We start from the raw sequence: 22,685 nt of genomic DNA, 5'->3' as shown, positions 1-22,685 counted from the left end.
CAGTTTTTCACTAAATTCTCTCTTTATTGAACCCCCACGTGGCCCCACAGATCTCTCCTTATATGCCCCTCTTCGAGCAGTTCAAAGACTCGGACAGACACCAAACTGGACTTAAAAATGACCCTTGAGCCACATTGATGCCAGCTGTTTATGGGAGAGAGAGATGAACAGTAAAGGTTTACTGAGGGCCACCTCAGGGACACAGAGGCTTTTCATTTAATTTAATATGAAAGTCTGTGAAAGGAAAATATGTGTGAGCACCACCAAAAATGTTTCCTCAGCAAAACAAAAGTTTTTTTTTTCTCAAACAGCCAGGTAGGTTTCTTTTTCTGATTGGTGCACCATAGCCACTTCAAATGGGGGGGGGGGGGGGGGGGGGGGGGGTCGATCGGAATTATAAAAATCTTCATTGCTGTTTTACGTTCATAGTTGAATTATGAATCGGGTGCAATTGACGCCGCTGACCCCTTTCCCTTGTTTTATTTGACTAAGTCGCAATAGGTTGCACATTTCTTTGCGCTGTATGGCTCCTGTCAGTGGCTGGCTGTGCGCCTCCGTGCGGCGCTCCCTCCCTCTCCCCCTCCCTGTGCGCTCTGATTCCGTCTGCAGCCGCGGTCGAGTATTCACTCCTCTCACTTTCTCCGCAGAGTGCCGCTGCGAGTGACCCTGGATTCAGCATACACTTATTCACTGAAACAGGATGAAAGCTGGTTTTTGCCTCGTATGTTTAGTGCTTCTGTGTCTTTTATCCGGTGAGTAAAAAGCTCTATTTTCCACCATGTCTTACTTACAGTACTTGTTGCATTATGCAGATCTGTTAAAATGCATTTAACATTATTTAACAATTAACAACAATAAATAATGGCGTTGGCTTCTATTGAACCTGCTTGCATTGGTAACGGTGCCAGATATTTTTGATAGCACATAGGGCAAACTTAAAAACTTAAAATAAAAAATGAAGTTCTGCCTATAAGTATGGGAGGTAAAGAGCATAAAAGGAAACAGAATATTATAACGCATCCTTAAATTATACAGTCTATTCATGATATTCTCTTCTGGCTCAGGAGGCACATGTTCAGAGGCAGAGCATAGGCTCTTCTCTGTGATATTCTCCAACTACAACCAGTACATACGCCCAGTGGAAAATGTGTCTGATCCAGTCATTGTGCAGTTTGAGGTGTCCATGTCACAACTGGTCAAAGTGGTAAGTAGCCTATAAGGCTTTTCCTCTGTTTCTATAGTTTCTGTGATTTATGGGGTATAGCTTCACCACAGTCTAGCATTCATCACTCTGTTCACCTAGAGGAACAACACACAGAGCATGAAGAATACATAAGATCTGAGAATAAGGCTTCAACACCTCAAAGAAAATACCCCATGTGTTGATTTGTAACCAAGTTTTAGATAGGGGGACATGGGATGCAATCTAAGAGCTCCGAGATATACCACGTTATCCCCTAGTTTATAATCTTGAGGAGGGAACTGGATGAAAAGAGGGGCAGTGTGGTTGTTTGTCTGACCAAGACAAGATGGGAAATGTCAGCTGTCTGAGTACCTCTCAGTTTAGGCAGCCTCTATCACTCAGCCGCTGCCACTTCTGATGAGCACCCCAGGGTTTTGCTGGAGTTTGTTAAATGCAGCCCGGCAGGCCAGACAGACGACAGCCTCGCCGGGCTCAGACAGGTCCAGGTCAGACACTGATAATTAAGTAAAGAGGATTGTGTCTGACATGGATTCCAGCTTGATATTAAAAATATATTGCATCAACATTTTATGAAATGCTAATTGCTTTCAGGATTAAACAGTTTCACACATCAGATAATGCTACAACAGAATTTGACTATACACCCACAATGTTTCTATTAGACAGTCTCAGTGGGTAATGTGGGATCTGACACCTCACAGCCCATCTCAATCTGTTTTCCTTACCTGTGTGCATAAGCAATCTTCATTTTTTGCCACATAGGACTTGGATAAGTATTGAAGACCTGTTTGGATCTAGACATGATGAAGACATAGTGAGATTGTTATAGTCTCCTTAACTCACTTAATGTTGCAGGACACAGAGCCTCCAGTGCTGATGGATGACTATTACTCCATCTGCACACCTGGTTCTCCTAACCCAGATGCAATTGGTATTTGTGTGTGTACACCAATTACAACATGGCTGTGTGAGCTCATTTCGAGCATCGATAGCTCATCTGCTCAGCTGCTTTAGTTATCGTGTCACAGTTGAAGATTGTACCAGAGGGTCGCTGGGCAGTGGCAGCATGTATTTTGGTAGCAGAGGCTGTTGTGTTAAAGAAAACAGTGATATTCCTATAAGTTAGACTATTCTTGTACCTTATGTACATGTAGGATAAATAAATAAGTTAATGATTCATTGGATTTAAACTGAAATACACTCCTGTTGCATCTGCCTTTCGGCTATGATGATGATTCATCCAGAGATAATCAATAAACACTGTTTGTTTATTGGACGATTGTGGCCTTCCACCTGTGCTTATTAAAGAACCGGAGAGCACTGCTGGATACCAAATAATCACAGGAATGGTTAATGTTATGCACTAGGTCATGAGATTAGTTCATTTACGCTCGAACATACACATAAACCTGCCTGCACCGTTTCCTCCCCCCCTTTGTAGTCCCTGCACTCTAGCTTTACCACTGATTTGTTAAAACAAACGTTGCGGCTGCGCTGTGACCGGCTCCAGCCTGTCATGTGTGTTATGCTCCAGGCATGGAGGACGCAGGTGTGCCTCTTTGAAACCTCTTGTCTTGTTTGCAGAGGCACGATCCAGCAGAAAGCTGCACAATCAGTCCTGAAATCTGGATGATTACCTTCAACAGTGCTCTTCCTGTTTTTAACTGTGTTTTTTTCTCTGCTTTAATGTCTTCATTGTAACTTCTGCCTCATTTTCAGGATGAAGTCAATCAGATCATGGAGACCAATCTGTGGCTGAGACATGTAAGTTTATGGTCCATGACTGCAAACAGTCCTTGAGCAAGGACATCAAGTATGGATCCAGCTCTCTGTCATACATGATTCTTTGGCACTGGACTGACAGGTTGAATTATTCCTGGGAGGAAGCGTTTTAAACACATTGATCCTTGTAATCCTATTTTCCCTAAAAAACCAAATCCACTTAGATTTCATAGTCAATTTTACAAAGTTTTTAAAATTATTAGTCTAGAAAGTCCATGATGCTCATATACTGTGAGTAAACTGAAAGCTTAACCCAGAGCCTTTTGTATTTCAGTGTCAGACAGACTGCAACCAACAAGTGTCCACAAATATTTGATAGTTTGTTCTTTACATGGTGCCTCTGTACCCATAATGCATAGCTCATTAAAATACGTTTAATTCATATGAGGCAAGGCTGGCGAGATTCCTGCCATCTTTAGGGTTTTGTGGCTCAGGCCCCTTGCTGCCGATCCTGTTTGAAGACATTATATATATATATATATATATATATAATATATCTCTGACGTTGCTTCATTGTTGTGGCTTTATTAGTCTTGTGAGGATCATTGGGATCAAAAGCAGAGGTCAAAAGGTACATAAACACACTGTAATCGGTGATCCAAATGGTCTCCTCACGCAATATGAGCCCTGTTTATACACCACATTTAGAGATGATGGCTTTGATTGTTTAATGAATGATATTTCCTCTGAGGCTGTCATTGTGTTTTGATGTGTTTTATAACATTATAAAACAGGCCTCACTCTAGAGGTCAGTCTTACTTAGTGGGTGGATTTCTGCTTTACACCAGAATGTGCTGGTCAAAGTGTTGGTGTGTGAAGTGAAAAGTTTTCCTTTAGCACCACCATAAGGTGAACACTGGTACTGACTGAATCTGAACAGTGTTTTGATTTAACTTTGTACATCTTGTAACTCTTTAACTATCATTAGGTCATATTTTTAGTTCATCCAACACAAATTGCATACCCATCATCCTCAGCAGCATTAATAGGTATTGCCATAACAGATATCACAGTATGTATGTTGACATTTGAGACAACAGCATCACATGGCAGAGGCTGTTTTTTGTTATAATTTTGTTCTTGTATGTATTGAATTGTTATATTTGTCACTGAATTGATGTACAGTCCTGATCATTCTAATAATTCTTCTATTTTTTCCAGATCTGGAATGACTATAAACTCAAATGGAACCCAAAAGATTTTGGAGGTGTAGAATTTATCCGAGTACCATCCAATAGGATATGGAAGCCAGATATTGTGCTGTACAACAAGTGAGCCCAAAACCCATTTTAATCATGTATGTACTAGAAAGGGCTGTTGCACAATGGCAAGCTACATCAATGGCCATTGCCCATTTAGTGTGGGTCAGTTTTGAGTATTATTAGGAGACAAATGCAGTGTGCACCACACAGCATGTCCTGTTTTTAATGTCACTGACGTCGCTGTCTCTAGCTAACTTTCATGTCTACCTTTTTGTTTCTTCAGTGCAGTTGGGGATTTCCAGGTTGATGACAAAACAAAGGCGCTTCTTCGCTACAATGGCGATGTTACTTGGATCCCTCCAGCAATATTCAAAAGCTCCTGCAAAATTGACGTCACCTACTTTCCTTTTGACTATCAAAACTGTACAATGAAGTTTGGCTCCTGGACCTACGACAAGGCGAAAATAGACCTGGTGCTGATTGGGTCAACTATCAACCTGAAGGACTTCTGGGAGAGTGGCGAGTGGATGATCATTGATGCTCCCGGTTACAAACACGACATTAAGTACAACTGCTGTGAGGAGATCTACACAGATATCACATACTCTTTGTACATCCGCCGTCTGCCTCTTTTCTACACTATCAATATGATCATCCCGTGCCTCCTCATCTCCTTCCTCACTGTGCTGGTCTTCTACCTGCCCTCTGACTGTGGCGAGAAGGTCACGCTGTGCATCTCTGTCCTGCTGTCGTTGACTGTCTTCCTCCTCGTCATTACGGAGACTATCCCCTCTACCTCACTAGTCATACCCTTAATCGGCGAGTACCTCCTCTTCACCATGATTTTTGTCACCCTCTCTATTGTCATTACTGTTTTTGTGTTGAATGTCCACTACCGCACACCAAAGACACACACCATGCCCTGTTGGGTGCGGACTGTGTTCCTGGGCCTGCTGCCCAGGGTGATGTTCATGACTAGGCCAGAGAGGGACCCAGAGAAGGTGACTGTTGCTGGCAGTGTTCATTCAATGCATTCAAGACCATGTGCCATTCATTCATCATCAGGTACTCTGCAAAAGCAGCACAAACCTCAGGCCCTGGCCTCCAGCGTGGTGTCTACTCTGACGAACCGACACAGGCTTTTCAACAACACAGAGCTCTCTGACTTAAATAATCTGAGCGGCGACTCAAACAAATGTGCTGTCTCTGGTCTCATGTGCTGTGAGGGTCGCTGCAACTGCTGCTGGCAAAAGAGATCTGTCAAACTGCCTGCAGATTCAGGAGGAGGGAGCGGAGGACTGGGCAGCCTGGGAGCTCTGACTGGAGGCAGTGCTGTTGGAGTTGGAGGTGGGAGTCAGTGCTCCAGCTCAGAGTCTCTGGATGGAGGAATAATGTCCTTGTTGCCACTTTCCCCTGAGGTCAGGGAGGCCATTGAGAGTGTTAAATACATAGCAGAGAACATGAGACTACAGAATGAAGCAAAGGAGGTGGGTCGAAGTGCATTTTTTGTAGCATTTATTAGGATATTAACTTTCAAATATACTATGACAATGTCATCATATCATTCAAAATGTTTCTCCCACAGGTACAGGATGACTGGAAGTACGTTGCCATGGTTATCGACAGGATCTTCTTGTGGGTGTTTGTCCTTGTGTGTATCCTGGGAACAGCTGGCCTCTTCCTCCAGCCTCTATTACTTGGGGAGGACATTTGATTCAGTTTGACAAAACAAATACTGCAGATTGCTGAACTGCACAGCATTTGTTACCTGTAAGGTTCTGGCCATGGCTTGTAGAGCATGGTGGATCTAACGTCAAGCAGAACGGACCTTTTGTTTGTTTGTTTTGTGAAATTGTCAAAATGATTCTTAAAGGTAGGGTAGGAGATTTTGAAAACTCAGTGAGAGTCAGACAGATTCCGAAAGTAAACACACGCCCCTTTCTCTCGGAGCTCACCCCGAAGCCACGCCTCCCAATCACATGGACGCTCTTTACCTGAAGACAAGCTGCGGTCTGTGACTTCGGCCATCATGCACGTACCTCTCTGGTGCGCGCAGAGCAGGAAGAGAGTGACAACCAACCAATACGCCGCGCAGGGTCGTCCCGGAGGATTGGCTGATGTTTTTAGCGTTTTATAGCTTCCACAGATGATTAATATTCTTCGTTTTAATGTGAAACTGCCAAACTAATGGGTTGCTATCAGATTGTAAAGAGAAGTTACACTAATTTAACAAAAAGTGCATCAGAATGAAATCTCCTACCCTACCTTTAACAAACAACTGAGACCTCCAAATTGTACTAGCCTACTACTACCAAAGTATGACAGAATACTGAGTCACACTCGGAGCTTGGAAGAGACACTTCATGCACTCTGACTTCACAGAGAATCTGATGCTCTGATCATTCAGACTTGCAGCAGCATCCACAGAAGTGAACATGAATAGGACGTATTATTAATGTATAAGAAAGAAAATTGAAAATGATAAAATACAATTTTTATCTTTCTCTGTTTTGTTGATGTTTTAAGCTCTGCTGACATGTGGTGTGTCTGATCATGTGTTGTGTTCTCAACACTTTATTCTCTGGTCTACACACATAGTAATGCAGTTATTCACAGAGATTATCCTCTGTTTAAGGAAGTAGAACCATCAGATGTGATTCAAGTACAATTGAAAATTAAATACAGCAATTGTGCTAACTTCTAGCATTTCACATTTCAGGGAAGTGTCTAACCTTAACATGAAACCTTATATACTGCCGACATCAGCAGTATGTAACGGGGAGTACCTGTTAAATACTGTTACAAAATAAGTTTATGTTTCAGTCAATAGAGAATTCTTCTATAGATGTTCACAACATAACACATTACAGTTGCATATTTGTATAAGGCCACACAGAAGAAGACTTGATGTCTTGATGTGATGTCATTAAACCCTTCAGTCTCACAATTTTCAGCCTATGACCTCCAACTTGAATGAAAAGCAGATTGTGTCATTCATGTGTGTACAGAGAACCAAGCGGTGATGCTCAAACAGTGACACCATGTGGAAAGGTTTTGCTCTTACAAGTATTGAGTTCAGTTTTATGTGAATTGTGGGCTTATTGACACATACATGTAGATAAATATGTTGATTGTTTTTACTTTTGATGTAAATTATCAGTGAAGTTTTCCTTGACATGTCAAGTATTGTAGACTGGAAACTAATGAAAACAAAAAACAAATTGTACTTTAAAAATGAATAAATATATTGCCATCTGTTGCCTTTCATTTTGATGTTGTTCTGGTAGCAATTTACTGGAAAACGTCCTGAGTCTGTCTGAAGATAAGCTACAAAACATCTCCTGATGTAAAGCGAAAAAAACATAAATGCAGGAAATGATGATGTAAAAAGTGATTTTGTAATTATGCATAATGTAAGACAGTGCAGGGTCTAGTTTCAGTGACTTATTAAACTCCCAGAAAAGCTGAGCAGATGGCGTGTGACAACATTAACTGAGTGCTTGCAGGGAAGCACAGACCAATACAGTGTAGGTCACATCTGATTAGAAACCTCAGGCTAATGGATTTAATTAAGTGGTGGCTGGTCTGCAGGAGATCTCCCAAACAGATAGAGTATGACTTTTGTAAAAAATGAGCCTCCGAAGGTGAGAATATTTTCAAAGTGTTGTAGGGAGGCTGTAAATGGAAGCTGTGGGTCACACTACATCTCTATAAAAAGCAAATATGATAAGTGATATATGATACAGATCATCTTTAACAGCTCATTTTTAATTTTAGAACAAATGTTACAATGTCACAACCCGCAATGACTGCACAGGAAGTGGTGCACTTTTACTCCTTAAGCGTGTAGATGAGACGGAGTAGCTGTGTCTGTTTCACAAGGTATTCTGAGGAGATCAAGCCACGTCGCCTATAATGATGACTGTTTTTGCTGTTCTTCTGTGTAAGTTCATTGACAGCTGCTTACTTTTTTCATTTATTCATTTAAGATGACAGGATTAAATGTGTGTACTTTTTCTTTAAGGTGTTCTGCTACATCAGGCCATAGGCCAAACTAAAGGTACCCAAAGTACAAAAGCCATGCCTGTGCTGTCTTCTGCGACAGTCCTGGCCCCTCACAGGACTATAAGTGAGAACAGTGACTTTTATGTGACCTGCAGCACATACGGAAGAAACATTACCTCCATGATTTTTGTTTATTTATGTAAAGATTCACTGGGAATTCGAAGAATGACACTGAAGCCCGATAAAAATGACATCACCTTCCACATATCCAGAGTTGACCTTCATCACAGTGGAAATTACAGCTGTGTTTATTCCAACAAAAGTTACACACTGTCTGATGTAACACAGAGAGGGGACAACACCATTCAGATTCTGGTTATACGTAAGTATTTTCTATCACAGTATGTATGTCAGTGTTATTTCTTTCCACTCATTTTCTCCTACTGCCATCCAGCCAACTTTCTCCCAGCAGACATTGCAGTAGTGGGGCCATCAGCTGTTCATGAGGGAGACAATATTGAATTCAGGTGTACGGTTCCTTCCTCCCTTCACACGCTTGGAGAATGTCCACTCGTCTACTCTTACTTGAGGAAAAATGGGACTGTCCTGCTGGTGCAGGCGTTTAATGTCAGTCAGATGAAGGCGACTTTCTCCATCAAAGGTGCAGTTATGAGAGATTCGGGTCATTACAGCTGTGTGGTGCTGCCAACGATGTGCATTCAAGAGCAGGAGCATGTGGTCCATGGAAAAAACACTGTACTTCTTGAGGTCAAAGGTGAGGATCAAGTTTAGAAAATTCAATACATCATGTTTAGTTTTTTAATGTGTTTTAGAGGTGATATTTTCCGTAATATTTCTCTTCTTCTTTCTGTCATCATGCCTGTTTTAGAAAAAATGGATTTGGCCTCACGACTGATTATATCTGCTGGAGTGATAATTACGATATTCCTTGGTCTGTGTCTTTGGTGGATCTCAAACAAACCAGGTAAGACAAGCAAAATAAATAATCAAATGTCTCAACTTTACATTACATGAAATGTGTGTTCTATTTTTAACTGCTGGATTTTTTTTTATTTCGACAGACTGTCCTGCTATGTGCACTTCGGGGTGAGCTTTGATTCAGAGTGCTCTAAATGTGTCTGAAGACATTATGAAGCAGAAAAGTTATTGTTTCTGACTGCTGAATTATGTTATGTGTGAATGCACAGTGATTAAAAGTGTGTGTGTGTGTCTGCAGGTTAATGAGTCAGGAGACAAACACGTTAGGGGAACAGGATGAGCCAGACAGAGAGGATCTGGAAGCTCAGGATGGTACGGTGAATCACTGTAAACACACACTCTGTGGAATGTATAAATTATCTATGGAGACTTGGAAAGAAACATAATCTGTGAGAGTTCTGTTTTTCAAAACAAAGGATAACACATCATGACTGAAATATTTTGACTTCATTTATAGTTAATTACTGATCAGCACACAACCCTGTGTAAAGTGATGTTTTTCTCCTTTTCCTTTTATACATTCAACACTCTTTATGAACATCAGAAGAAGAAGACTCTTTCAGCTTGGAGGACGAAGAAATGTAAGAATATAAGCCCAGCTGCTTTAGCTTTACATTCAAGCACATTTCAAGTACTAAGAATAGTAATAGTAATGTCTTAATGTCCGTTTGACTGTTGACTAAATTCTCAGGAAATTCAAATATGAATAAAAATGCACACTCATATTTTTTCTTGTAGTTCATAAATAGTCTTATTAGATTTTGTGATCTGATTATGATAATGATGATGGTTATCATTAGTAGTATGTCTGTATGTATATGTTTATCCTCAGGTATAATCAGGGGGCTGATGGCTCTGATTTTGAAGTAGTCTACAGTTTGGCAGGTATGTGATAATGTTAACACATAACACAGACAACAACAACAACAACAATAACAACAAACACAGGGTTCAGCTGTGATTGGCTATTACAGAAGTAGTTTTATTGCCTTTTGAAAGCCATGTAAATTACTTTAATTTCTACCATGCAGATGGGGGAAATGTTTAATATGATGACACTGATGCGGTTTATTCCAACTTAAAATTATGAGTACTGTAAAACAAAAACAGTCCCATACATTGGTAATTGGCAATACTAGTCACTAGTCGTTCTTATAATTGGCATTTTTAAGTGATGAAACTTACATGTACATTTTACTTGGTTGTTATGTGTATCGCACAGGAAATCCGTATGTTTATGGGGTAAGAAACGTGCTTTGGTCACTCGCCTTCTGACTCACCGGATCTAATTTAGTCACATTAAACGAATAAACAAGTGCCTATAGTGAGACAACCACGTCTGCTATTTAACTGTCAACTTTCCAACCACAGATGATTTCCCAGCAAGACCAGATCCTACCGTTGTATATGCTGTGTCCTTCAAACATCAAGAAACACATGTCAGGTTCAATGCTCAGTGAATTTGACTGCAAGTTAAACAAATATATGCACACCATGTTTCACCTATGTTTATTACAAGCAAGCTTTCAACCAAGGATGTTGATGCCATAAGTATTTAGATTGATTTGATTTTACATTACAGACACTTGATTAGAATGTAAATGGCTGACACAAACATAATATTAGATCTCACTTTTGGATTGAATTTCTACAGTGAAGCTGTGAATGCATTTAGATTCTGTAAGTATTTACCTCAAACTGTTCATATTTGTTTGATTTTGTATGTTATTTATAACCAAATTACAAATGTGGTAGACATCCTACTGCCTCTGCTTTACATTAAATGCAATTAATTATCATGTTTCATCTTTTTATTAGTTTGATTAATTTTTCCTTTCAGGCATTTGTCAAGACAAACAAACCTGAAAAATACAAAACACAGAAACATAGTAACTACAACAGCAGCCAAAGAGAACAGAACTACATCCACAGAGTGGTAGGAATACCAGGGCATCCTGTAGGACTCTGATTTCAGGTGAGCTGCTCCTTTGTGTCTCATGACAAATTCTATCCAGAAGAGGGCGTTATCCAGCGGTGTTAGTGGCTGATCTCTGTGCAGCCTGGAGAGCCTCTGCATGTTCGTCCTGTAGGAGGGCTCGGTCAGCACTTCCTGTAAGGCCTTCAGGAAGTTGTCCTCTTTGTCTACTGTGGCTAATGTAAGAATCTTAGCGGCTCCTCTCACTTGCAGGCGGAGCAGGTTGTCGTATTGGTCAAAGAACACCGGGAGACCCACAACTGGGACTCCATGATAGATGGCTTCTTGGACTCCGTTTGTTCCTCCATGAGCCACAAACAGTTTGATCTTAGAATGTCCTAAAAGGTCATTCTGTGGCATCCAGTCAGTCAGTAAAGTGTTGTTACCCAGAGCGGCTGGTTTGTTTCCTTTGTACATCCAGATGACTTTTTGAGGCAATTTAGCAAAAGCTGCAGCGATCTGATTCGCCATGTCAACAGGAAGTTCACCGATAAAAGTCCCCAGAGACATGATAATGACTCCATGCTCTGCAGAACTCTGCACAAACTCCTCCAAGTGTTGAGGCAGAGGCTTTGCAGGTTTACACTGGAACCCCCCCGTGTATACAACATTAGGCATTGTGGGACGAGGGAACTCAAACACAAAGTCCACTCTCATCAGCCAGATGTCTGCTCCATGTAATAAGTGACTGTATCTTATTTCTGTGCCAAAAAATTGATCACAAACAGCTTGATACTGTGGAGTGACTAAAATCTGATCCTGAGCTCGCCAGATGAGAAAGAAGATGAAATTTTGGACTCTCTGAATAAAAGTCATCCTGTCAGATAACCCTGAGCCAGTCATGGGAATATAAGATAATGGAGATGGTGCAATTGCCAAGTGTCCCTCCCCACTAGTTGCCCAGCGAACATTGTACACCAGAGGTAGCTTAAGAGCATGAGCCAACATTATCCCTGCGCCCCATGCTGGGTCAGTAAGGACTAGGTCATACTTGCGTGCCTTTAAACTATTCATTAGGTCTTGATTTTTGAACATGTTGGCTGCCATTGTGCAGATGATTCTGTGCATGTTATACATAGCCTTAAACATTTCAAGCTGCAAACTCACAAAACTCATAACAGAGCTCTCTCCTCTTTCTATACTAATTACCTTTTTCAGAATGGGGTTCATAAAATCCTGATTGAAGGCTTCAGTGACAGGAACAGTAATGGTCTTGTAGTGTGGAGAGTCATCCTTGATGTACCAACTTTCATTGGCCCTTAACACATCAATAGAGTGTCCCAGAGAGTGAAGGGATTTGATTATGGCGTCCATGTTCACCCAGTGGCTTCCCTCGAAAGGAACAATCAAAATATTCCCTCCGAGAGTCAGTCTCCATGAGAGGCATGCTGCAGATAATAAGAGAAGAAATGCTGGGAGATTTCCACTGGGGGTCATTTTTAACCTGAAAGAGAAATAAAAAAACAATTTTTGACTCAAAACATGACTCTAAATAACATAAAAGCACATTTTTCTAGCTTTTAAAAAACATTATCAAGACTAAATTGAAACATACCTGTATTACATGAATGAGACACGGTCAGAATGTGTTGTTCCCTCAGACATCAGCACAAAATACTGTGAAATTACCACTGAATACACAGCTACGTATTCCTAGAAAGCAAACATAAGTAGATTATGGATCAGATTTTCTTCAGGCTTTTCTTCAGGAATGAAGAACACTGCAGTCACTATGTTAAAATGCTGCAAATGTTTTTGCAGCCTGCTATAAATTCTATTTGAGATGTTTTTTTGTGGGTTAATTTCATGAAGCACACTGCAGTTAGTGGTTGCTGAGGCTACTGTTTAATCATTTATTTCTGTTTGTTTCTGTCATTATAGAGCATGTTTAGCTAAATTGTAGCTTTGTGTCTTTAAACTAAATGGCTTTAAATTAAACCACTCATGAAGCACTGAATCACTAGTGAGTGGGGGTTGACAGGCATTAATCTTCCCATGGTCTCACATGAAAGACAGGGTTTTTTTAACTTTTCAGCTTTTTATGTTTTGTTTTTTTGGGGAGTCTTTATTCACTGTCTTGTTACACTTGTTATTATCATTTTTGTAATAACATTTGTATAGTGTTAAGTTTTATGGTTAGGGCCACGATAATAGATTTCCCCCCTCCATTTCTTTAGATCCCTCCTATGCTAAATTTGCTAATTTGCTAAATGCTTCTCTTCTGTCTGAGCTATCCCTCCACAGTACTCCCTGTAGTAGAGCAGTTCCTTTTATGAGTACTGTCTCTAACTCGTTCATGCAGTTTTTTTTAACTGCAATGTGATCATGTGACCATGCAGGGGCAGTGCAACCAAAGGTTTAGGACATATAGGACATAGACCTTGCTTTATGGTGAAGCTTTTTTTTTCATTCCTCTTGTGCTGAAAAAAAGCACCATCCCTGGAACTCACGTTACCATGGATTGTTTTCAGCCCACCTCAGGAATGCAGGACTTATCCTCAGGCTCGTGCAAAGTGGTGGGAATTTCAAGTCTCTCTTTCTTAGGGAGCATGAACAAGTGTAGATTATGTCCATGTAATTGTCCCTTTTAAATGTGCAACAGAGTTAAAAAATATACTGATTTTTTTAAGGACATATATGGATGAATTATGTACGAGTGACTTTATCATATATATAAATATAAATGGGCATGAAAATGCACATGAAACATCTGCATGAAAACAAGTCATTTCCATATATAAGGTGTAAACTTTTCCTTGTTTTTTGTTTTGTTCATCTACCACTAGACCCAACGAGTACAAACAAGGACAAGCTGTAATACTATCATTTATTTATGTATGAAATATGGGCAGAAATAAAGATGATCATCTAAACAGACTCAACAGTCCTTAATCTAATTCGATACTCCACACTAATTCTGTTAAATAACATTCTCCATATTGTCACGTATAATAGAGTCCAAATTATTTTCTATTTTGTTTTTTCTCCCAGCCCAATTTGTGCATTGCATAATGGGAGAGTACAGTGCATCAACAGCACATTCACACACTGACAATATTTCGTATCCACGTTGTCTCTTTTAGTATTTTTTATTCATATATGTTCCACCAAGCCGTATAGAATCAGTATGTAGTATAGAGTTGCAACACTCAAAGTCCTCCGAAGCTGCAGCTTCATCTCTGGTGCAGCTTTTTGAATGGTAATCTCATTGTTTCTGCCAGCTACGTTTAAATACTTAATGCTACAGTATAAAGAGTTGTAAATGTGCTTTGATTCCTTTTGTAGGTTGTAGAACTGGTTCTTACAAGGTACTTCCAGCATGAGTAGGAACAATGATGTTGGCCCATTTGTAAATAACTGGGATGAATAGGAGAGCTGAGCCGAGGACTGACACCAGCAGAAAGGCCCACAAAAACATTCGATCCAGAACCTGGGCTACAAACTTCCAGTCTTGTACCACCTGTTGTGAAACAGAGTATATTAGTGGGTATAGTCTATTTTGTTTAACTTATAATATATATTATAATCTTACTCACCTCTCTGACCTCATTTTCTTTCACCACATGCATGGTTATGTAACGAATAGACTCCAAAGCTGCCTGTAGGTTGTGACGGGTGTGGAGGAGAGGAGTGAGCTCAGGTGTTGAGCCCGTCATCCCACCCAGTCCAGCAGCTCCTCCCACCCTTCCTACTCCAGCAACAGCGTAACGGTCCACATGGCTGCGCATGCACAGCAGTTTAGGTAATAGATGCAGAAAAATCTTCCTCACCCAGGGTGCCATGCCGTGATGTGTAGAAGAAGATCGGTGGTGAATGTTGATAGCAAAGACAGTGATGACGATGGAGAGAGTGACAAAGATCATGGTGAAAACCAGGTACTCCCCGATAAGAGGGATTGCCTTCGAAGAGGAGGGGATGATCTCTTCAATAACCAGGAGGAAGACTGTGAGTGACACAAGCACTGAGGTGCACAAAGAGATCTTCTCACCAGCGTTTGAGGGCAGATAGAAGACAAAGATGGTGAGAAAGGACAGGCCAATGCAGGGGATGATAAGGAAGAGGGTGTAGAAAAGAGGCAACCTGCGGATAATAAAGAAGTAGGTGATGGTCGGATAGGAAGCGCTGCTATCAGTCCTCAGGCCACGGCTGCCTGTGGCCTTTACTATCTCCCATTCACCGTTGTCAAAATAGTCCTGCTTGTCCACATGAAAGTCCTCCAGAGTTATGTCCACCTGAAATAAAACCTCATGTCAATAACTGCTATTTCTAAAACTGAGTACCTACTGTGGGCTGTGACTCACCTGGGAGCCATCATAGGTCCAGGAGCCAAACTTCATCGAACAGTTCTGGAGGTCAAAAGGGAAAAAAGTCACATCGATGGTGCAGGCTGACTTGTAATTGGCTGGAGGCGTCCATGATATGGTCCCATCATACTTAACAACAGCCTTGGTGACAGTTCCCTCAAAACGCCCATCTGAGCTGTCGGGAGGGAAAAAAAGTTTTATCCCATTTTATTTCAAACACTATTATTATTATTATTATACAGAAACCTCTGCTTTATGTGGCGCTACACATTTTTTAGCATGACTTAATCCTTATGCCTCCATTCCAGTGACAGCTGTGGTCAGAGGAATCATGTTATCAAGCTGTCCATTGATCAGTGTGTATGCACATCCTAATGTAATAAATTATTTAAAGTGATTTTATACCATAATCATCACACATAATTTCCCTTCTTACATACTTATCGTACAGCACAACATCTGGGCGCCAGATCCTGTCAGAGGGAACTCGGATAGTTGTGATGCCCATGTAGTCATCTGGGTTCCATCTGAGTTTCATGTCTACCCACTCCTACATACAGAAAAATGGGAAATGTAATTCTTATATTCTCATTTAACTTTTAGTAACAAAGTAAAAAACATACAGTATTTTCCAATACAGCAAATTTTTCCTTTTCTAATCTATATGGAGAAAATAGCCCATTGACATAAAAAGTCAAAAAATAATTAGATTTAGCTTAGATGATTTTTTTAATTAACTCAGAAAGGTGATTGCTGAAGGTGAAAAGATACAATTACAAAATTTGACATTCTTTTCACTTAACCAGTGGCATCTATGATGGATACACATCAGTGATGAGGTCACTGCCCTTCCATTTCCCTTTTTTTTGCATGGTGTAATTCATCACTATGAGAGGGAATGACTGACCTGAATGGTGCAGCCTGCCCTGTGGGAATAATTCATAAAATGCATGACAGACAGGACACCCAAGACCATGAATAAAGCTGACAGGAGCAGGAGCAGGGGGGGAAACGGCTTGTGTAGGCAGGTGCGTGGGCACAGGGCCGAAAAGACACATAGATGTGTCAGTGAAATGCCACCAGACCAGATTAAAGAAGAGAGCGGAGGGTGGGGGTGGGGGGTCTGACTGCTACTAAATGTCAGAGGTTGTTTTAGAATATGTCCCCAGCCATAAAGTGGCGCTAACAAACCTCTATGTTAACCTGCATGTTAACTGTTGGTGAATCAATTCCACATAACTTGTACTTACCTGTTTCATCCAAACATTGGTGGTGATGAGCTGGTTTTTCTCATCCTAAAATGGTGAAAACAATACATTCCAGTGTAAAGATGTAGATGAACTGTGCAGTTTGTAAGAGCATTCAGTCTTTGAACCCAACACCCTTCTTGACATTAACCTTAACACATTCATGAACATTATCAACAATCACCCCTGCTTTATCCTCACCACATCAACTAGCTGGGAGATGGCCAGTCCAAACTTCACATGGATCGTCTGGTTTAAGTATTCCACTGGACGAACCCATTTCTGGTAGTTTCCAAAGAGATATCTGAACAGTTTGTCCTCTGCTTTTGCATAGGAAGAGAGCTTCGGAACCCCTACAAAGTGTGAAGAACAGTAAAAATTCAGTACATTCAGCAAACACTGAGGGATCTGTGTCTCACTGAATACTACCAAACTGCTGTAGTCATATGTATACAGGTTGTAAGAACCTCGTCATATGAGATGACACTGACATTGACTCCTGTCTGAACTTTTTGTTCTGATCTTATGACAGAAACACTGCGTACATCATATGTAAGAGTACTACAGTGTTGATTTGTGCACTGGGTGGTGGTGTGTATCAACCTAAACTGTTTGAAATATTGAATGGGACAGTGTATTAAATTTCACAAAAACAAAACACACATACTTTGCGTGATCTGCACGTTTTGTCTACGACGTGGACACTTCTTGCTTTACATACATGATGTGCACAATATGCTGTTTTTTGCATAGCTACAGTGTCAGTAATTCATTCAAGCTGCTACATCGCAAAACTCCTCTCTGCACACAAAACCATCCACTCTGCTCTTTAAATCTTTACCAGCCTAGTTATAAACCCAATTTATGGTTAAAGAATGAGGGTGGAAATATACCACAAGACTGACCACAAATATATGGTGTCATTCCCTCAGGGTGTGTGGATCAATAAAGACAAAGCTGCAACACCCTCAATCAATAACTCTGTGCTCAGCAAATTCATCATCTCTTCAGCTTCTCCTCCACTTGTCACCATCATCCTGCTTGGTTGAAAAGCAGGCGACAGTATCTGCCAGAGTTCACGTTCATCACTGCAGGTAGCCAGAAATGTAAAAGTATTTTAAATGAAGCACGTGTCATGATGCAAATAATGAGCTCATTTAAAATCAAATGATATTCTAGCTATTTATGTTAGCTGGTGTCTGCAAACAGTGAAGCGAAATAAACTTAAAGCAGACATGTACAATATAATACGAGTACTTTAAAAAATACAATGATTATAAGCTGCTTCATGAGATTAATATTATCCCTCCTCTTCTGCTGTTCCTCAGATGCCGGTCAGTTGTCACTACTACGTTTACTCCCTCAGCTTATTACATGATCCAGCCATCTGTTTATTGCTCCACATTACTTACAACTACTGAAATGTGTAAGAGAAACTTAACAAATAGCCAAATGTGTCCAACAGGCACACTTGACAGTCCAACTCTTATTTTGACATACCTCCCTGCACCTGTGTGTCAAACCAGATGTTCCTCCCCTCTGTTTCATCTAGTAACCCAGTAACCCTATACCTGTAAACTCGTATACATTAATAAATAAATGAACATGTTCTCTTTCTGTTTTTACTAATATGCTACAGCTATGATACCTCTTACGCAGAACCTGTTCATTCCAGTATGGGAATACCATGAGATATTCCCAGTCCTTAAAATACTCACGCAGCGTGTGGCACAGGTGGCACCAGCACAGCAGTGGTAACAGCAGCAGCAGTGGAATAAAGGTAGCTATCCCCCCTGCTCTCAGCATCATATCAGAGGTGGCACCAGATCCACAAAGCGGGTCCCTTGGGCATCCCAGAGCTGGATAACAAAACATTAAACCCAGTGGTTATTAAAAAGAGCAGCATCTGTGTAGACCAGGGAAAACCTGAACAAGCTATAATCACGGCTTTCAGGTTTTTGTTCAAAGGACACAAGAGCTTACTAAACAACATTCATTGAACAAATTAATACAGAACACACCCTACACACACTAAGCATGGACTCACCTTGCTAACATGACCTGCTCTTAAGGTAAAAATGAGATTTCACATATGAGCATGGAAATTCTATAGACATACCTGCTCTGGGTCTTTCCCATTAACACTCAATCCAGAGTGGCTGGGGTTACTGAGGCGGTGAGAGTCTTGACAACAGCGACTGTGCTGCTCTAGCGCTCCTCCATTCCATGCAGGTTCTTTCTCTCGCCTCATACAGATGCTGCTTCACTCCCCGCTGCCTCCTATTGTGAACAGGCAAAGCATCCTCATCCCCTCCTCCTCTTCCTTCTTCAGAGTCCACCCCAGCCCCCACCGCCGTCACCATCTGTCCCTCCCCTTCCCCTAACATTCTTCTGGACACTAATCACAGGCAGGACTAGTCTATGCTGTGGAGCCACCTCACTCACTGCCTCTGCACAGCAGCTCTGTCACTGATATGTTGCCTCGCATTTCCATAACAGCTTTGTTACCTGGTGTCCGCAGGCACATGTGATACAGCATTTTGTATCACTAGTTCCTCCCAGCACCTCTGATGTGTGAATCGGTGTGCTTCCATGGCAACAGCATATTGTAGGATCAATAGGTGTTATGTGGGAGGGAAAAAAAATCAATTTCTACAGTCAATTCAGCAAATGTATTTATTTGTTACTATGTCAGGCTTACACTTCGTTACTAAAATGCATTTTCTAATAAGAAATGCATATTACAAAGTGTTACAAAGCACAATTGTATGGTACTACACCACTAAAGAATTGTGGAAACTGAGTGTGTGTACAACCAATTATTTATCGAGCTTTTTTGAATATTGCAAAGATAAAACAGTATTATAATTTATGTCAAATTCAATCTTAACAGCAGTCTGTCCTCATAAGAAATTTGCTGATCTAAAAACACTATAAATTAAAAATTGTAACTACAAGAGTAAAAACAGGCAGCAGTGAGTGTAGACAGGAAAGATGAACAACTGTATGTGATGCAGCCAACACACAGCTGTCATAGCCCAATTTAAATTCACAATTTGTGTGTCATCATATAAATGTCTTAATGGTGCTGGATCACAAAGACCAGTCAAAAAAGGACTCACTACAGTTATCCCGAATTAGTAAGTAGACATTCATCATTGCTTGCTGTCAATGCAAACTCAAGTTTTAATCAATTATTTACTCTTATTAACTCTGCTTACATGTTGAGCCACTTCTAACCTTTTATCTCATGTCCAATGGGCTAAAGTGCATTCATGGTAGTGCTTCAGCCCCGCCCTTCTGGACTGCAAACATGGTGCACCTGTGCTCTACAAAATGCCTCTCTGTCACCAGCACTTCCTGTATGAAGAAAGACACATACAGTGAGTAGAAAGGAGACCTGACTGTTTACCAGTAGAATATGCACATTTATCACTAGTCATCAGCTTCAGATAAGGCTGATCAATTCTACAGCAGGAACGTTACCAAGTTTGTCAGTAATGTCAAGGACATGTTGTTGATGTTGCTCAGAGAGGATTTCAAAAGCATTGTTGCTTGAACACTTGATCAAGGTATTACCTTTCACTATTCAGGACTCACAGGGTTACAGTGCACTCTGAACAGTGGCTTAGCTCCGCCCCTCTGAGATATACAGTATAAATCCCAGACTTGTGTCCCAATGCTGCACAGCAACCTTCTACTAACATGTGATTTTTACTGTTTGGCGAAACAACAGAGACTATGGTAAGAAAGATGGATATAACTTTCAACTGAAGCTATATTTCTTGTATTGTTCTCTCTCTCTAACTTTAGTTAGTCTCTCCGTGTCCTTGTAGTTAGCATTTATACTAATCACCTTTTTGTGTGTTGTCTTTGCGCACCGTTAAAAACAAAGTTCCAGTCTGGCAGGAAGTGTCAAAATAAAAGCATAAACGTATATAATCGTGCATTTTTGTGATCCTTTACAAACATTAACAATAATGCAAAAACACTATCATGTTGACAGAAGAGACAGAGACACAGGGTAATTTTATGTTACATAATTCTTTGAAGAATCAGGGTTCATTCAGTCAGCTGATTTTCACTTGTTTTCATTTCAGATGAGGCTGACCTGCTGCTGCAGTGCTTTGCTGCTCATTCTCATTCCCACAGCCTGTCAAGGGGGAAACATCTTGGTCTTTCCTACTGAAGGCAGCCACTGGATAAACATGGACATTCTGCTTGCAGCTTTGCACTCCAGAGGACACAATATAAGTATTGTCCGCTCCAATACAAGCTGGTATATCAAGGAAAACTACCCTAATTACAAAACCATTACAGTACAGACAGAGAAGACCCTAGATCAAGAATTTATTACAAAAGCTGTACATGAGCTCATAGAATTTGAACGAGGGGCTGTTCCCTTGACAAGTTTTCTTTACATGGCTGTAGGCATGTTTGACAAATTTATTGAAGCTCACAGCAGTGTGGGTAAATTTGTATCAGCGATGCTGGATGACAAAGAGTTGATGAGAGACCTCAAGGACAGCAAGTTTGACCTGGTGCTCACTGACCCCTGCTGGGGAGGTGGAGTCATTTTGGCCAAATATTTGAACCTTCCTTTGGTTTATAATGTTCGCTGGCTCATACCTGAAGAGGCCCATTTTGCCATCGCCCCTTCACCCATATCCTATATTCCTATAACAGGATCTGGCAACAGTGATAAGATGAGCTTTCTGCAGAGAGTTAAAAACATGATTTTACATCTTGTAACACAAACACAAAAGAGCCTGCTGGTTACACAAGTATACCAGAAAATATGTGACAAATATCTTGGGCCTGAAAATGATTTTTACCAGTTAGTGCTTGATGCAGACATCTGGCTGATGAGAGTGGACTTTGTGTTTGATTATCCTCGTCCCACAATGCCTAATGCTGTGTACATGGGGGGGTTCCAGTGTAAACCTGCAAAGCCTCTGCCTCAACACTTGGAGGAGTTTGTGCAAAGTTCTGCAGAGCATGGAGTCATCATCATGTCTCTGGGGACTTTTATCGGTGAACTTCCTGTTGACATTGTAAATGAGATCGCTGCAGCTTTTGCTAAATTGCCTCAAAAAGTCATCTGGAGGTACAAAGGAGACAAACCAGCCGCTCTGGGTAACAACACTTTACTGATTGACTGGATGCCACAGAATGACCTGTTAGGACATTCTAAGATCAAACTGTTTGTGGCTCATGGAGGAACAAACGGAGTCCAAGAAGCCATCTATCATGGAGTCCCAGTTGTGGGTCTCCCGGTGTTCTTTGACCAATACGACAACCTGCTCCGCCTGCAAGTGAGAGGAGCCGCTAAGATTCTTACATTAGCCACAGTAGACAAAGAGGACAACTTCCTGAAGGCCTTACAGGAAGTGCTGACCGAGCCCTCCTACAGGACGAACATGCAGAGGCTCTCCAGGCTGCACAGAGATCAGCCACTAACACCGCTGGATAACGCCCTCTTCTGGATAGAGTTTGTCATGAGACACAAAGGAGCACCTCACCTGAAATCAGAGTCCTACAGGATGCCCTGGTATTCCTACCACTCTGTGGATGTAGTTCTGTTCCTCACAGGAGTTGTGCTCTTCCTGCTTTTCATTATTTTCATCTTCATCAGGTGTTTGTGCACTGCACTCTGTAAACGTAAAGTGAAAAATGACTGATGAATTTAAGGATACACAGGGATTGTTTTATCTTAGAATATTACAAGATATGATAGTTATTGCAAAAACATCAATGTTAGTAAATGATGGAATTGTTTTATTAAGAAAATAGTGTGCAGTTTGTTTTTTTGTTCGATATTCACTTTTTAAAAACAGATGTTTTGAATCTCTGCATACAGACCTTTATTTATACATGATGAAAACATTTGAAATTCTGCATATTTGTCTTTGTGTTTTTGTGTCTTTTCAGACGACTGATGCTGACATAAGAAAACAGATCATTAAG

General features: G+C 40.8%; 4 protein-coding genes and 1 pseudogene across 8 annotated transcripts; 3 read left to right on the top strand and 2 right to left on the bottom strand.

Moving 5' to 3' along the window:
- The first annotated feature begins 644 nt into the window (after nt 1-644).
- Nucleotides 645-6,099, top strand: chrna3 (cholinergic receptor, nicotinic, alpha 3). Its single transcript, XM_028401388.1, has 6 exons — nt 645-752; nt 1,065-1,204; nt 2,924-2,968; nt 4,148-4,257; nt 4,472-5,675; nt 5,774-6,099. The coding sequence occupies exons 1-6, from the start codon at nt 701-703 to the stop codon at nt 5,900-5,902; spliced, it is 1,680 nt and encodes a 559-aa protein (XP_028257189.1). The 5' UTR covers nt 645-700; the 3' UTR covers nt 5,903-6,099.
- A 1,898-nt stretch (nt 6,100-7,997) lies between these two features.
- On the top strand, nt 7,998-10,117 carry LOC114433088 (uncharacterized). Of its 3 annotated transcripts, XM_028401397.1 has the most exons (9): nt 7,998-8,131; nt 8,213-8,248; nt 8,399-8,575; nt 8,648-8,968; nt 9,083-9,178; nt 9,276-9,300; nt 9,431-9,504; nt 9,737-9,773; nt 10,025-10,117. In XM_028401397.1, exons 1-9 carry the CDS (start codon nt 8,104-8,106, stop codon nt 10,083-10,085), a joined length of 855 nt encoding a protein of 284 aa, XP_028257198.1. In that variant the 5' UTR covers nt 7,998-8,103; the 3' UTR covers nt 10,086-10,117. The 3 variants fall into 3 exon arrangements, with proteins under 3 accessions (XP_028257198.1, XP_028257197.1, XP_028257196.1); XM_028401396.1 differs by having other exon boundaries at nt 8,213-8,575; nt 8,666-8,968; XM_028401395.1 differs by having other exon boundaries at nt 8,213-8,575.
- Nucleotides 10,118-10,981: 864 nt separating this feature from the next.
- LOC114433642 (UDP-glucuronosyltransferase 2A1 pseudogene) lies at nt 10,982-12,778 on the bottom strand (annotated as a pseudogene).
- On the bottom strand, nt 12,745-22,370 carry chrna5 (cholinergic receptor, nicotinic, alpha 5). Of its 3 annotated transcripts, XM_028401394.1 has the most exons (12): nt 22,241-22,370; nt 19,959-20,078; nt 19,227-19,305; nt 18,838-18,998; nt 18,437-18,577; nt 16,920-17,071; nt 16,722-16,766; nt 15,912-16,021; nt 15,469-15,646; nt 14,704-15,399; nt 14,473-14,627; nt 12,745-12,820 (listed from the first exon to the last, which is right to left on the bottom strand). In XM_028401394.1, exons 5-12 carry the CDS (start codon nt 18,525-18,527, stop codon nt 12,811-12,813), a joined length of 1,437 nt encoding a protein of 478 aa, XP_028257195.1. In that variant the 5' UTR covers nt 18,528-18,577; nt 18,838-18,998; nt 19,227-19,305; nt 19,959-20,078; nt 22,241-22,370; the 3' UTR covers nt 12,745-12,810. The 3 variants fall into 3 exon arrangements, with proteins under 3 accessions (XP_028257195.1, XP_028257193.1, XP_028257194.1); XM_028401392.1 differs by lacking the exons at nt 18,838-18,998; nt 19,227-19,305; nt 19,959-20,078; nt 22,241-22,370 and having other exon boundaries at nt 18,437-18,610; XM_028401393.1 differs by lacking the exons at nt 12,745-12,820; nt 18,838-18,998; nt 19,227-19,305; nt 19,959-20,078; nt 22,241-22,370 and having other exon boundaries at nt 14,147-14,627; nt 18,437-18,610.
- Nucleotides 20,342-22,616, top strand: LOC114433084 (UDP-glucuronosyltransferase 2C1-like). Its single transcript, XM_028401391.1, has 2 exons — nt 20,342-20,462; nt 20,819-22,616. Exons 1-2 carry the CDS (start codon nt 20,460-20,462, stop codon nt 22,397-22,399), a joined length of 1,584 nt encoding a protein of 527 aa, XP_028257192.1. The 5' UTR covers nt 20,342-20,459; the 3' UTR covers nt 22,400-22,616.
- Nucleotides 22,617-22,685: the final 69 nt, after the last annotated feature.

This window comes from Parambassis ranga, chromosome 3, assembly GCF_900634625.1.
Source record: "Parambassis ranga chromosome 3, fParRan2.1, whole genome shotgun sequence".
NCBI classification, from domain to species: Eukaryota; Metazoa; Chordata; class Actinopteri; family Ambassidae; genus Parambassis; species Parambassis ranga.
Note: the sequence above shows the minus strand (reverse complement) of the source record. Positions and strands in the feature narration are given on the sequence as shown.

What these genes read in the sequence shown, in the direction of transcription:
- chrna3 (XM_028401388.1), top strand. Translation starts at nt 701, where the DNA reads ATGAAAGCTGGTTTTTGCCTCGTATGTTTAGTGCTTCTGTGTCTTTTA. An exon ending in CCAATCTGTGGCTGAGACAT is followed by an intron (nt 2,969 to 4,147) that starts GTAAGTTTATGG and finishes TATTTTTTCCAG; the next exon opens with ATCTGGAATGACTATAAACT. An exon ending in TACAGAATGAAGCAAAGGAG is followed by an intron (nt 5,676 to 5,773) that starts GTGGGTCGAAGT and finishes TTTCTCCCACAG; the next exon opens with GTACAGGATGACTGGAAGTA.
- LOC114433088 (XM_028401395.1), top strand. Translation starts at nt 8,104, where the DNA reads ATGATGACTGTTTTTGCTGTTCTTCTGT. An exon ending in TGTTTTTGCTGTTCTTCTGT is followed by an intron (nt 8,132 to 8,212) that starts GTAAGTTCATTG and finishes TTTTTCTTTAAG; the next exon opens with GTGTTCTGCTACATCAGGCC. An exon ending in AGCTTGGAGGACGAAGAAAT is followed by an intron (nt 9,774 to 10,024) that starts GTAAGAATATAA and finishes GTTTATCCTCAG; the next exon opens with GTATAATCAGGGGGCTGATG.
- chrna5 (XM_028401392.1), bottom strand. Translation starts at nt 18,593, where the DNA reads ATGTTTTGTTATCCAGCTCTGGGATGCCCAAGGGACCCGCTTTGTGGA. An exon ending in GGACCTATGATGGCTCCCAG is followed by an intron (nt 15,400 to 15,468) that starts GTGAGTCACAGC and finishes GTTTTATTTCAG; the next exon opens with GTGGACATAACTCTGGAGGA. An exon ending in AAGAAAATGAGGTCAGAGAG is followed by an intron (nt 14,628 to 14,703) that starts GTGAGTAAGATT and finishes GTTTCACAACAG; the next exon opens with GTGGTACAAGACTGGAAGTT.